Source organism: Lagopus leucura, unplaced genomic scaffold (genome assembly GCF_019238085.1).
Source record: "Lagopus leucura isolate 7727_CA_CO unplaced genomic scaffold, USGS_WTPT01 Super-Scaffold_100002, whole genome shotgun sequence".
In the NCBI taxonomy this organism is placed as follows: Eukaryota; Metazoa; Chordata; class Aves; order Galliformes; family Phasianidae; genus Lagopus; species Lagopus leucura.
In genome coordinates, this window is record NW_024962263.1 from 42,889,555 (window position 1) to 42,903,647 (window position 14,093).

Here is a 14,093-nt window from a genome sequence, read left to right on the forward strand (position 1 = left end):
CTACTAATAATGAAATATATTTCAATTAATTTTGAATAAATTACATCAGGGGACTAAAACAGGAATTCCTATGCCTAAAGCAGAGCAACGAAATTCCCAACTTACATATTTTCATGATGGAGAGTGTAAGTATACTTTTATATGCTGTTATAACTTGAATAACATTACTGAAACTTGTTTTGAATTAGTTGTCATTAAAGGATAAAGAGCTGAACACCGTATTTGGTAGACATTTTGTTTTAAGCACTATTTTAAATTATGAAGATTAATTGTAGCAATATAACTTAAGTGTTTACTTTAACTTAATATACCAAAACAAGGCTACTATACTCTTAAGATAAGTGATATTAATTACCCTGCAAGAATCACAAAATTCCTAAAACAGAATTAAACTTAAATTGGAATCTGTAGGCATTTAACACCCAGACGTTTCTGAACACAGGTTCACCACACATTTGCTACACTCCAGTGCCATCTGTCTATAAAAAGATAATTAACATTTTCAACAAGAACAAGTACAGCTCACTGTAAAGTGTGCTCCGTCCTAGGCCATTGAATCCACTTAGGTTTACAAGATGAATGACTCTACCAATCCTCTGCCCAATTAGGGAATCATTAAACACACTGAGGAAACAGTGTTTATGGCAAAGTTTTCTGGAAAACAGTTTTGTCCCCAGTGTGCTGATGCAGAGAATTACGAGCCTTGCTGGTAACTACTCTCTGAAATTAATCTCAAAGCCTTCCCTCTAGCATTGTGCAGTTGAGCCGCATTTTGAAGACCTCAGAGCAGCGGTGAATAGCCGCTCTCAGATTTGCATTTAGAAGACCACTGGGGGACAGGCTTTCAGAAGTGCACAACCTTCAGCAGAGTGACAAATAAATGCTGTGCCAAGCACTGCTCCAAACCTCAGTGCAGAGCACAAAGCGGTTATTGCATGCAGAGCCAGCTCTGTCCTCCCACTCAACACCAACCCCCAAATCTGGCTGCCCTCCGTTCCCCACAACCAGGGCACACATCCAGGATCACACGGCCAGTAACCAGCTGGACAGCTTAATTTCACAATGTTAGTTTAACAGAGTGCACACTGGATGCTCTGCCCAGAGCCATATTCCTGTGCACCATGTATGGAAGCCAAACACAATATTCCTGATACTTTTCTTCTGAAGAACTACTACACTTCTCCCATCACAATGCACATATTTCCCTGAAAAAATAAGGCTTTTCAAGAACCAACATCATTTTTAAATAATCGGGTAGAGCAGAACGGGATGCCCAGCATTTTCCAGGCTCTTCGCCACCTTTCCCGCCTCCATTGCCCCTCCGGAGCTGCCCAAGCCCCATGTACGTAGCAGGGCAGCTTGTCCCTCCGCTCCCGGTGCCGCCGCTCTCCCGCAGTGCCACCTGCCGGCCCTGTCCTGCTATGCCCGGGAGCCGCCAGCACGGATGTGCAGCTTCGGATGATAACATGCAAAAAAAGCAAAAAGGCTTCAGCCCCAGCAGCGGCACAAAGCCCTTAATCTCATCCTGTCAGAAATGAATGCGGTTCTGTTTTGTTCTGTCCCAGGACCATGACATTTCGGAGGGAGAAAAGAGAGAAAGCTTTACAGAAAGGCTGTGGTGCCTCATCTGCTCCAAGGCTTTTTACACAATTAGTTCATTATGGATCACCCATCCTGTCCTTAACAGCTCACCTGTAAGGAAAAATACTTAGTATTACAGTATCTTGTGGTGCAATAAAACAATCCATTTCCATAAGTCAGACAACATTTTTGCATTAAGTAGCTACTAGTGGAACTAAACCACATAGTTCACAAAAGCACATCAACAACTGAAGCCCTACAATTTGCAGGCATGATTGTCACAGGAACAGCGCAGAACCTTGCTTAACCCAGAGCAGCTGTGTGCACTCCTGGGAGAGGGCAGAGCCGGGAGCTGCCAGCACAGAGAAGGTAAAGGCAGAGGGGCAGGGGGAAGAGATGTGACCAAGGCGGAAACCTCTGCTTCTGAAACACACGTTTCTGACATCTGCTTTGGCTTCAGTGCATAGCTTCTGCTTTACCCTGTATGCTCCAGACAAATTTATCTTTTTGGTGCAAACATAGACACCTGCAGCTTGTTTTTCTTTAGACCCAGGCATTTCACCATTTGGACACAGTATTCTATGATATTTTCTGAGCTTTTTTTCTACTTCTGGTTCTGTCAGTCTCCAAGAAAGTCTTTTTCTTGTCAAAAATTCACTGTCCCTACCTCCTTCCCCAGTTCTGTGCCACACCACTTGCCTTCCTTCACCATCACCAAAGGTGGACCAGATCCAAAGAGCTATAATAACTTCATCCTGAACTTGTTGGCACATCAGGTGCAGATTCCATTGCTTCGGTTTCCTGCAGACTACCATCTATAATATTGGCTTTTTCTTGTCCTTCTTCCACACTCAGCAACAGGCCATGTACCAACTTTGAGCAGACTTCATCAGATGCAAGAGAAGTCTCATCTGTGCCTTCAGGTTGTCCATTCATCTCACTGATTTCTTTCTCTTCACTCACAATTAAAGCCTCAGCAATGTTTTCAGATGGTTTATCGCCAGCTACTACTGAATGCAAGGCATGGTTACAGCTCACAGCAGTCACTTTTGTTTCAGCCCCAGCAGCACTTGAAGGGGCTTCACTGGTTGTTGCTTTCACAACTTCTGTCTGCATTCCTTGTTCTTTGCTCTCTTCTGCACCTCTGGAGCCCACATGAATTGAACATTCACAGTAATAGTAACCAGATTCCTGTTTCTTCTTGCGCATGGCACAGAGATCAATTCGACTGAAGACCTCTGTGCCAAAGTAACTGTCTTCATATTCTTTGTACAGATCCAAACAAATTTTTCTGAATCCCTAAATGTTGAGAGAACATTGTGACATTTACACATGCACAAATAAGTTACACATATCATGTACTTTACGTAGAGCTTAAATATTCACCCACCCACCCCCATTAGGATAACAATATCTACTTCAAATGTACTGCTGAAGTTGATAGTGATATAACAGTACTAATAGCTGATTTTTAAGTTTATCTTCTGCTGAATCCCCCACAAGCCAGAACATACCAACAGAGACAGAGATGCAGAAACAGATAGGTTTAACTCCATTACTATTACTTAAGCACATCCACAGAATTTCAGATATTGCAAGCAAGTTAGCAGTCACAACAACACAGGCAAACTATTCCCTAGAGTCCCAAATTGCCTTCAGGAGGATTTTTTTTACTTCACTTAAAGCCAAATCTGTTTAGCTTTTCAACCCACCGATACCTTCACAGACTGAAAGATTTATCCTTCTTGATGGGCGCATTTCACAGTAGTATTTATGTCACAAGTTCAAAATACAGCTGGTGAGCTACTTCTGCCAGCAGAGAAGTATTCAAAAGAAATTTAACTCTGTGACTTATGATCTTAGAGGTTTTCTCTGACCTTAACAATTCTATGACTGTGAAAACAAGCTCGTGTAAGCAAGCCAGGAAAAAAAAAAAAAAAAATTGCCACTCTGATGTAGCTGCCAGATACTGTTAGTATCTCAACAATCAAATGCTACTGCAGACACAGTATGTGAATGGAAGCACTTACTCTTACAAATATGTTTTGAAATGCTGATACATTTGTTTCACAGACAAAGAAAAAGCAGCTTCCTCTGCCATAATCAAAGCCTATCAAAGCACCATAACTAGGACTGCCAAGATGGAAATAGTTCCTAAGTCCCCCATACGCTGATTTGTAGTCCAAGCAGTTTCCTTGCAGCCCTCCCACCCAAAAAACTCAAGCACAGCAGCACTAGCTACTCGGTGCAGAGATCATCAGGGCTGACAACACAGTCCCTGCCAGCAACAGGCTGCCAATTTAAATAAAGGAGTGAAGGAGGAGGATGAACCTAACTGAAAGCACACTAGTAAGACTCTGAGGAACCCTTTGCAACACATCCCTTCAAAGAAGTCTCAATCATTTTGTTTAATTCTCAAATGCTCAGGGGTGTACATCCGCAAAGAACAAGATATCTCCTTACAAGCCTCCTTGTAACGGCCCTTTTGGCAAGTCTCTGCATGAGCAGGCATGCACCATGTGGGAATGGCAAGAGACAGCCAGTGGCACCCAGACAAAGCCAGATGCAAGCAGCTCCAATAACAAACACCACAAACCACTCAGGAGCTGCTGCCCCTCAGCACTACCCAGATGGCCAAAGCACTTCAGAGCATAACTGAGCATATGTATCAGTCAGAGCCAGGCAGGTACCCAGGCACATCAGTCACCTCAACACTACTAGCTATAACTGTACACCACACATTTAGGAGGATGATGGAAACTCTTGTAAGATCACATCAAAGACAGCTTATCAAGTAGCCTTTTTCATCAAAACCAGAATATTTTAATATAAGGGATGCCATAGGCTTGCTATCGTCCAGGCTGGGTAGCATCCGTCTGCAGACTTGCACCAACTGAGTCTCCATCAAGCACCATGATGCATCTTGAAAGGAGGAGCAAACATTCCCCCACTTTTGAGTGGTGGCACTTGGCCTTGGTCTGACACAGCTGAGCAAGACAGTGCCCAGCACTGGAGATTGATTTTTTGCACTGGAAAAGGCTCTTCAGCAACAGACACTGTAGTGGATTCTCTGAAGATGTGAGCTACTCCCTTTTGGCTCACTGTAAACTGAGGTCAGAAAAACCTGCAGAGCCCATATTTTATATTTATGCTAGAGTTGTGATACACATTTTGAATGTCATCAACAAGCAGCATATACTGCTCCTTTGGTAGTAATTCAAACTAAATGGCACACAAGCAAAGCCCTCCTAGACCTCTTGGGACCTTCAGACTCAAAGTCAAAGATGCACAATTTCCTGAGATTAAAGTTTGAACTTGTAGAAGTTTTCAAGAGGACTAAATCCTTCTTTCCCATAGAAAGAAACAAAGGCTGCAAGAACTGCATTGTATCACACACCTTATTATGAAAAAGCATTCTTGAGATGTAAAAAAAAAAATATATATATATATATATATGTTCATCATTTCTTAAGCTTTATATAAAAGGCACTGAAGTTGTATGAAATATGTAAATAGCATTCAAATTACAGGGATACATTTATGTTATAAAGTAATTACAGCCAGTAGATGGCATCATAATAACTGTGATGCCATACTAGCATGAAAAAATATTTTGTCTAACTTATATCTTGGCATCTTCTAGTGCTTAAGAAGGTGAAGATTTGTTTCTTTCCAACAGTCTTCTGGAAGGGGCTATTAGAAAAATACACAGCTTTCCTTCCCTACCCCTTAGATTTAGACTTGAGAAGAGACAAATCAAGTTGTTAGTATTTTCAGTTTGGTATGTCAGATCTCAAAAGCCATGTGGTAATATTCCAGTGTGCTCTTTGAGATTAAAACCTTTATCTATGGTTAAGCCCTACAGAGACTGTATGCGAGCATTCAGCTGCCATATGTGCCCCCAAAACCAACTGAATACATAACCTTACTCTGCTTATACATTATGGCTCCAGTGAGTGCAACAGTATTTTAGGAGCAAGAGCATTAAGATGCATATGAATGAGGACAGAAATGAGCAACATAACTGGAAGGTGGGGGGAGCAGCAGATATTTATGTAGGTTTCAGTGATGCTTTTGACACTGATTCCTCTAAGAACTTCAGAGTATCTGCTGATGCACATGCTTGACTGAAAACTCAGAGTGGCAAGATATAGAGTGGTGGTCATTGGTGAAGTCTAGTACAAGGCCAGTAACTAGCAGAGCACCCCAGGAGTCAGTATTTGGTCCAGTCCTGTTTAGCATCTTTTTTGATGATCTGGACAATGGGGAGAGATTGCACCCTCAGTAAGTTTGCAGATAATACAAAACAGGGAGGAGTGACTGATGCATCCGGGGATTGTGCTGTCATCCAGAAGGAAAGGCTGAGAGATGGGCTGACAGGAACCTCATGAAGCTCAGTGAGGGGAAGTGCAGCTCTGCGCCCACTGGTAGGCAGCTGTGTAGAAAAGAACCCAGGGGCTTCTAGTGGACACCATGTTGAACATGAGTCAGTGTGTCCTTGTTCACACGAAGATGGCTAGCTATACTGCCCAAGTATTGCCAGCAGGTGAAGAGAGATGATCCCTCCCATTATTTAGCACTGGCAAGGCCACACCTGGAGCTCTGCATACATTTCTGGATTCCCCCATGTAAGAGACATGGAACTACTGGAGAAACTCCAGTTAAGGACCATGACAGTGAAGGGACTGGGGCTTCTCTATAAGAAAAGGCTAATAAAGCTGGGGCTGTTGAGTCTGCAGATCTGCTCAGGGAAATCTCAAAGTATATAAATACCTGAAGGAAGAGTGCAAAGAATGCAGTCAAGCTCTTTTCAGTGGTGCCCAAAACTTTAAGACTTGGATAATAAAAGGAAGTGTGATTATGCTTTAGATAAAAATCAGTAATTCTTACTTTCCTATAGTACTTTTTTTGCATTAGATATTGCTGATACTTGTGCTCATTAAATTCCCTATAGGCAGTATAAAAGAAAAAGGCCTCCAGCACAGAACTATCAGTGCTATCCAACTTTGATTGTACCATGTACGCAGAAGGCAGCTATCAAGTCAATATGAAGTACTGAAGTGCACAAATACAAGGTCATTTTCCCCAGCTATTATAACATTTTCTGTTTTCTTTGTGCACACTCCTTTACTGTTTCAGGTTTGCAATATATTGGCCTCATAAATACAAGAACTATTCCTGGAAACAAGCAGGACCATATTCCACTGGGAAATGAACATTCTAATCAGAGTTGTTTTTTTATTTTAATTGTATATGATAAACCATACAGTGCTGCAGTAAAGTTTAGAAAAGCATATCATGCATTTCTAGCATAAATCAAAGCACCAGCCTGGCTTCCAACATGACATTTATCTTTTTCTCATAAATATTATTTAGAAGCCATCCCATCCAATGGAATCAGCTTGACATGGTATTTTCATGCAGATTCTGCAGGCCACAGAAGGAAAGTGCTCTGTACTCTATCTTTAAAGCCTTAATACAATATGGGAAACTGTCTCTTCCTATTGGGTATGAAGAAATTTAACTGTTTTGGCCAGTCTATCTACAAGCTTTGCTAAGCAATAAAATATTCCTTTTCCTCCAACTGCAATAGAACTCACTTAACCATATAGCCTCCCACACCTCCAAAGAAAGTCATTAGAAAGAAAGTCTCTTGAACAGTTCCTAGTAAGAAGTGTTTTAAATGTAGTTACCTTTCTTTTCAGTCTTGGTGCCTTGGAGAGCTTTAAAAAAGTGAGATGTGGTTTGAAATCCTTGCTCCCTGAAATGTCGAGATTCATTTCATTAAAAGAGTTTTCCACAGCTTCTGGTAAAGGAAAAGAAAAACTAATAATCAGGAGATGAAGAAAAATATTTAGAAGGTTAAGAGTTAGATAAGACTTACCATTCCTTTCTTGAACAAGACACGTAATTAAAACACAGCATGAGAGAAAGAGTTGTCATATCGTCATGGGCAACAGACAAAATAAGAAACAAAGTAGACAAAATACAACCAAAAAGAAATATCAAGATCCACGGAGCAAGTACAACTCCACAGCCAAGACAGAAATTGAGAAGGAAAAGTCACAACCATAGAATTCCTTTCCAGATAAGATAGGAATCATTTATAGAGAAGTCAGTTAAAAAACTCTGGCCACAGTTTAAAGCAGTAAGATCTTATCCCCCATTGAAAGAAGTGACCGTGACTCCAAAATTTATATTCAAGGTCTTTCAGCCAAGGACTGTAAAGACCAACCAAATTAAATCAAGTTGATCTATGCATTGGTTTTCATCAATGTCAAAGGGTGGGATGCAGCCTCACAAGGACAGCAAGGTGAAGCCAGCAGGCAGACCTCTGCAAATCTTACAAACATAGAAAATTAAACACAGCTATTGCAGAACAAGAAACACCTCAACAGTGAACAATAACTCCAAAAACACTGAAAGCTCTGAATGAAGCTGGAGTATTTTGCAATTTTTCTTATTGACAGGAACCTTTATAGCTTGAATCTATAAATGAGACAAAAAGATGAAGATCAACACCTGCCCTGGAAACCTGCAACATTTATATGGTTCTTCTTGCCAGAGCCTACAACATTAAACCAATCTGTTACTCCTAAATCACTTAAGCACTGGAAGAAGTAGTCTGGCATAGAAGCATGTGTTACAAATAGCATATCATATTTTGATGAGTACATTGCTTGAAAGCACCCTACATCCTTTTTTTTTTTTTTTTTTTTTTGTTTGTTTGTTTCCATCTTTCAGGAAGTTTAACTGCATGTTTATTTACTAGTTTGTAGTAAGCATTCATATCAAGGCAAGCCTGTAGCTTAGCTAATTAATACATTAAAATGTTTCTTTTCAGTATTTGCAATGAAACAGCAGCTGGGGCTGTCTGGTCACTTTGCCAAGGCAATTGCTTTATGTCTTCCATCTGGAAAATACATAAATAGTCTCCAATTACCTGAACAAGCACTTCATACCACTTCAGATGCCTTACAGGATGCCCACCTGCCCCTATCAATTTCTGCTGCAAAAGAATAAAGCCTTGCTGTAGGTCCAGTGTGAACATAGATACTTTAGGCCATCTGAAAACTGTACTAGGTGATTATGGTGACATGCCAAACTACCTCTACAGCATCTCTGGTACTTTATCAAATAGAATGTTAACACAAAGAAACATGCTAATTCCTCTAGCACCTATACCATTAGGCCAAAGCACAACAAGGCCAATATAAACTCTTCCTTTCTAGAGATGAGTTGTTTTTCTCCACACATCTGGAGAAACATCATCCTTGGGATGCACAGAAGTTAGTAAATTGTAGCATAACAGTATCAGACCAGAGCAGTATCTCCTTACCTTCACTCAAAACCAGCCCCACCAAGCAACAGTAAGTTATTACTGCAGAGTGAAGGTCTTCCTATCAATCTTACAAAAGAGGCTGATGATGAAAGGAAAGTCAAGGCTGGGATGCATCTTCAAGAAGTAAGTTTAAGAACAAAGCTTACCACTCAGTTTTCCAGGCACTATCTTCTCTAGCTCATTTTGTTAATAAGAAAATCCTATGACAAATTAAACTTTACCTCCTTCACAGTAGACAATGTCACTGTGACAAGAAGAGATCAGTATTATCCAGTATATACCAATTAACTGCAGTGAATTAATCACGATGCAGAATGAATTTCCACTTTAAAAATGAAGTCTATGACATACGTGGTACTAAAGGACATGGTTTAGTATGCAATATTGGTGGTAGGTGGATGGTTTGACCAGATGATCTCAGAGGTCTTCTCCAACTTTAATGATTCTATGTTTATGATATGAGAACTAACAAACAACCAAACATTTTTATTTTTTTCTTACACCCAGGAACACTTCAGAGGTTGAAAACTCCATTAAAACAGGTCTGAACTGTTGACAAGTTATTGATAATTTCAACAATTTGATAAGGGCACAGTGAGGCAGAGGCAGCTGCCAGGAGTGGCTTGACCTTTGCCAGTTGTTTGCCATCAAGCTTTTTTTACAAGGCAATATTTGGAAATCCATGCCTACCTCACAAGCAACTAAAAAATACTGATTATAAGTTAGGAAAAGGAAATCCCTACTTATTATATAACAATTTACTCTATGCTGAAAGAGCAAAGAAGGAAAACCGGACAAGAATTTGAGATGTATTTAAAATGATGTAATTTGCTATATATTTGTATAATCCCCGGATTAAGTTCTAGAAATGGACAGAAACTATGCAGAAAGAAAAACACTGGAAGTTACACCACTCTGAATAGCAAAGCCATTGGTGACAGAGTAACAGCTTGAAAGCTGGCAGCTTGCCTCTCAGCCAAGGAAGTATTTCAGACAATCAGTGAACAATCACACTACGTTAAACAGATGTAAGTACAGATGAAGTATTCCTATGGTTTGGAATCAAAATTATTCTTCTCCAGTTTATTTGGAAAGGGGTTTGGATCAGAGGGCGGACCCTGGGTTTACAGAATCCTATAGATGGAGGTGACCCAGGCAGGGAACAAAAAGGAATAAGGAAGTAATCAAGACACTCACTACTGTAAAGATTTTCAGTATTAATGCAGCTCCATTAGCCTTTAAAAAAAAAAAAAAAAATAAGAAAAACATAGCACATTCTGCAGAACCAAATTTAAACATTTTTGGTGTTGCTAAAATAGCATGATAAAGATTGATCGTGTGTGTTTTGATTCATTAGGGATAAAATTCTCAGTAAAGCAAAATGGAGCAGGGGGAAAAACAGCAATAGTCAAGAGAAAAGAGGAGGCATTGACTTCATCTTTCAGAAGAAAGTGAGGAGAGAACTAGTATGGCTCCATCAAAACCACTAAACAGTTCTTTTCCAGTGGTATTGAAGCGTATATCTCATGGTCTGGGAAGCTACATAACACACATTCCAATTAGCCATCTTTCAGTCAGGATTATTTTGGATCAATTCTGAAGAAACAGTCTGGGCATTGAGAAGTTTGTTGAGGACCTAACCTAACAAGTATGCGCAATGGCAGACTACTTTCAACAGAAGCACAGCTGTTTTGAGTTAACATTACCCCCTACCACGAAGGGAACAATGAGGGAAAAGAATGCTGAAGTGGAAGGTAGTGGGCAGTGAAGTGGTTTGTTTAGCTGATGCAAAGAACCTGGTGATGTTGAGAGGCATTTTCTGTCTAGTTGCAACACTGGTTACTAAGAGAAAAATAAATAGAAGGAGAAGGGAACAAGACTAATTGTCAAAGCTAGGAACTGGAGTAGGAATAAAGCAACATTAAAGAGAAAACAGACTACTCTGAAAAAAGAAAAAGCAAAATATCTTTTGAAGATCAAGTGTCTTTGTGCTGTATGCCTTTTTGAGAAACATTAGTTGAACTATGCCTCCTTTCACAAACAAAGAGCATATATTGATTATTTCTGCTCTGTTGGAAGTTGAAGCCCAGAACACAGAGTAGGTTCTGCATTGCAGGTAAACAAGCTCCTAAAAAAAACAGAAAAAAGTGAGGGAAAGGGGGGGTAGGAGGAGCATCAAACCCTTCAGATGATGCATTCAGATGAAGGTAAACAGTTAAGAACTGGAACATCTGTGAACCCACTGCTGCTTTGAGATTTTAGAATAGGGGACAGAAGCCACTCCTGTACTTTGGTTGCACCTTCTGCAATGGAAGCAAAAATTAATCTGCTGGAAGTACACATGCACATGCAAACACTGCTGTTTGTAACATCCTGTTCAAGCAGTAATAGCCATTCCATGCATGCCTTAATTTAGAGGAAATTCAAGTTAAGTTGCTCTCAAGGCTTCCAGTTCACTAGAATGGATAGGGCCCCAAGGTTGAGGTTTCACTTTGAAAACCTGCGTACATCACCAGGCTGTGAGATCCAGTCTGCAGGGTCTGCTGGAGTAGCCTTGCTGTTGTGTCTTGACAAGACAAATGCCTTTGCTTCTCACCTGTCCCAAATTAGTACACAGAATTTGCTTGTATGCTCTTCTGCAGCTGTCAGCTTCATATTAAATACTTAAAGACTAAGGAAAGACAGCATATTACAAAGCAAGCACAACAGCTCAGGCCAGCACTTGGAAAAGTTGACTTTGCAAATTAGTTTACCACAAGTAGTAAAGAGTCAGATTAAGCACATACCTGCAATTCTGCAGAGCATTTTCCGATTTTCCTCTGACATTTTCACATATATCACTTGATTGTTAAACTGTCCAATCCCGTGAAATGTCATAATAAGGTCTTTACCCTGCAAAATGGCTTCCACTTTGGTCTTGCTTTGCTTCAGTGCCAAAACAGCCCTTAAAAAAAAAAAAAAAAATTAAGAAACCCATTGTATTTTGAAAAAGTCTGACTTAATGTGGAAATACTTTTTTTGATATCAGATAATATACCTGGTTTTGGTCACTCTGTAGCACTATATAAGATGTAACAGTTGCACTATATTCCAGGACAAATACCTTTGCATAGGCATTAAGTAAATTATGTCTTTCAATACCTTCAATTTTAGTTCACACAGTAGAAGTGAGTTTTGCTGAAAAGTGAGTGTTCAAGTCATTAACATGCCAGAAACGTCTGTGCAAATATGTTACTGCTAAGCAGTCAAAGGGATAAAATTGAACTTATTTGTCATGAAATTTAAACCTCTGTCACTGCAATTTTCAACCAGTTCACTAGTTTTATTCTAAAACTTAAATAAACCCACATTTCCAGCTGCAGCACATTTAACATTCATCTCCATTATATTTCAGTACTCAAGGACAGTTCTTAAACTCATGGTTGAAATGGGACCTAGAGCTCCCACCATAACAAAGTTTTGATGCACACCTTGCTGTGCACATAAATCTTTGGAGATTTGGATTACCAAAAAAATACTGCAACCATTTTACTTAAACATTCTAACAGAATTTAACTAACTAGTTCCTGAAAAGTGAATGTCTTTCAGTAATATAATACCCACTGAAGTGCTACAGGTGCCTCTGGAGAAGGGATCCTGTCAGACTTCACGCCCATGATCTGAGCAGAGGCCTTCCAGTAATTATGCCTTATGCATATAACAAAATACTTTGCAACTGAGGATCACAGGAAACCAGTCTGTGGGCTGCTGCTTTCCGAATTTATCATTACACCTAGAAGTTTGAACTACATTGCTTCATTATTTAAAAAAGTTATCTTACTATTGTATTACATTTTCCAAACAGGAAAACAGCACTGCAATCCAGATGGCACAAGTTCTGTGCCTTGGTCTTCATAGGAAAGCATTTCATGCAGATGAAGGTCATTTTAGCCTACAGCAGTCAGCATTATGACCAGTTCTGAGCACTGTATTGATATTATTAATTGTTACATCAAAGCTGCTTCTTCTTGAGACTCCGGGAGATTGTGCAAATGAGAATTTGCTGAGGACAGCACTAAAGGTGGAAAAGGAATTAATTCTCTGTAGAGAATTTTGCTTCCTCCAACTTAACAAGCAGAGATAACCTGGTCCCTCACTTAGTTTCCAAACTGCCATTAAACACTGCTGGAAGAGCTTGTGTCGTGAGATCTGAAGATGCTTTCCTACTGCTGTAAGTTTCAGCAATGCTATTAGCATGAATAGATAAATAGCTGGCTTAACAATTAAGGCAATCTTTTCTTCCACATGACAGTGTAGAGCCATAGCCACTGAACTGCAACTTTAGTAGGACTGCAGGTAGGTAGAAGATAAAGGACAAAAAGCATCTGGCAAGTAAGATCTGCTTCTCATTAGGTATGCCTATTATTTCTGCATTACAGGCACACATTCACTCTTAAGTTCATTAACCCCACTTGCTTCATTCACCTCTCCTACTGATTGATTCCCATGTTGATCACTGCTCTCCTCTAGTTTCCTATCCTCTTGGATGACAGCCTGCCCAGTCAGCAGCACTGACAGGGATTTTTATTACCAAATTACTGTACATAGTGACTTTCACACACAGGCTCCTCAGCCTATATAAAGGTTCTCCTCTACTTCCCCTCAGGCCCTCCCAAAAGCTTCTTGAATGAACAGTAAACCAGATCAATTTAGAACAAGGCAAATGACAGATTTGTATGCGCATTTCCATTGTAATCCTGCTTAGCCATCTCTACATTTGGGCTTATTTTTTCTGTTTAATCTTCCCCCCCCCCCCCATTTCCTTGCTTATCACAGAATGGCTTAGGTTGGAAAAGACCTTAAAGATCATCTAGTTCCACACTCCTGCCATGGGCAGGGTTGTCAACCACAACGTGGGCAAAGGCCCCTGGAGAAAGATGCTCTCTGCATCTCTACCAGGCAATACCTCCCCCAGTGCCAGAGGACCTTCCTTCACTTTTTTCTCATGCTCAGTGCAAAGGGCTTAGAGAAGAAGTTCCAGCACACTCTGCCTACTTTGACATTCATTTTAGCAGCTTTCTGACCATGAGGCTGTTTTCATAAGTCCTCTTCCGCTCTGCCCATCATAACTTAGAGGATCCCACTGACAGTCCCCAGCTTGAATTAAACGAGTACATCTTGAAAAGGAACT

The 14,093-nt window shown here is 40.3% G+C and overlaps 1 protein-coding gene across 1 annotated transcript in view; it reads right to left on the minus strand.

Annotated features, from left to right (window-relative positions):
• Window positions 1–218: 218 nt before the first annotated feature.
• The window catches only part of LOC122178952, a 31,531-nt gene continuing 17,656 nt past the window's right edge, over window positions 219–14,093 (minus strand). Inside the window, exons 4-6 of the mRNA XM_042869520.1 lie at window positions 11,710–11,867; window positions 7,275–7,387; window positions 219–2,880 (exon numbers count right to left, since the gene is read on the minus strand). Coding sequence (XP_042725454.1) covers window positions 2,332–2,880; window positions 7,275–7,387; window positions 11,710–11,867 — 820 coding nt within the window. The 3' untranslated portion in view covers window positions 219–2,331. The remainder of the gene's footprint in view (window positions 2,881–7,274; window positions 7,388–11,709; window positions 11,868–14,093) is intronic.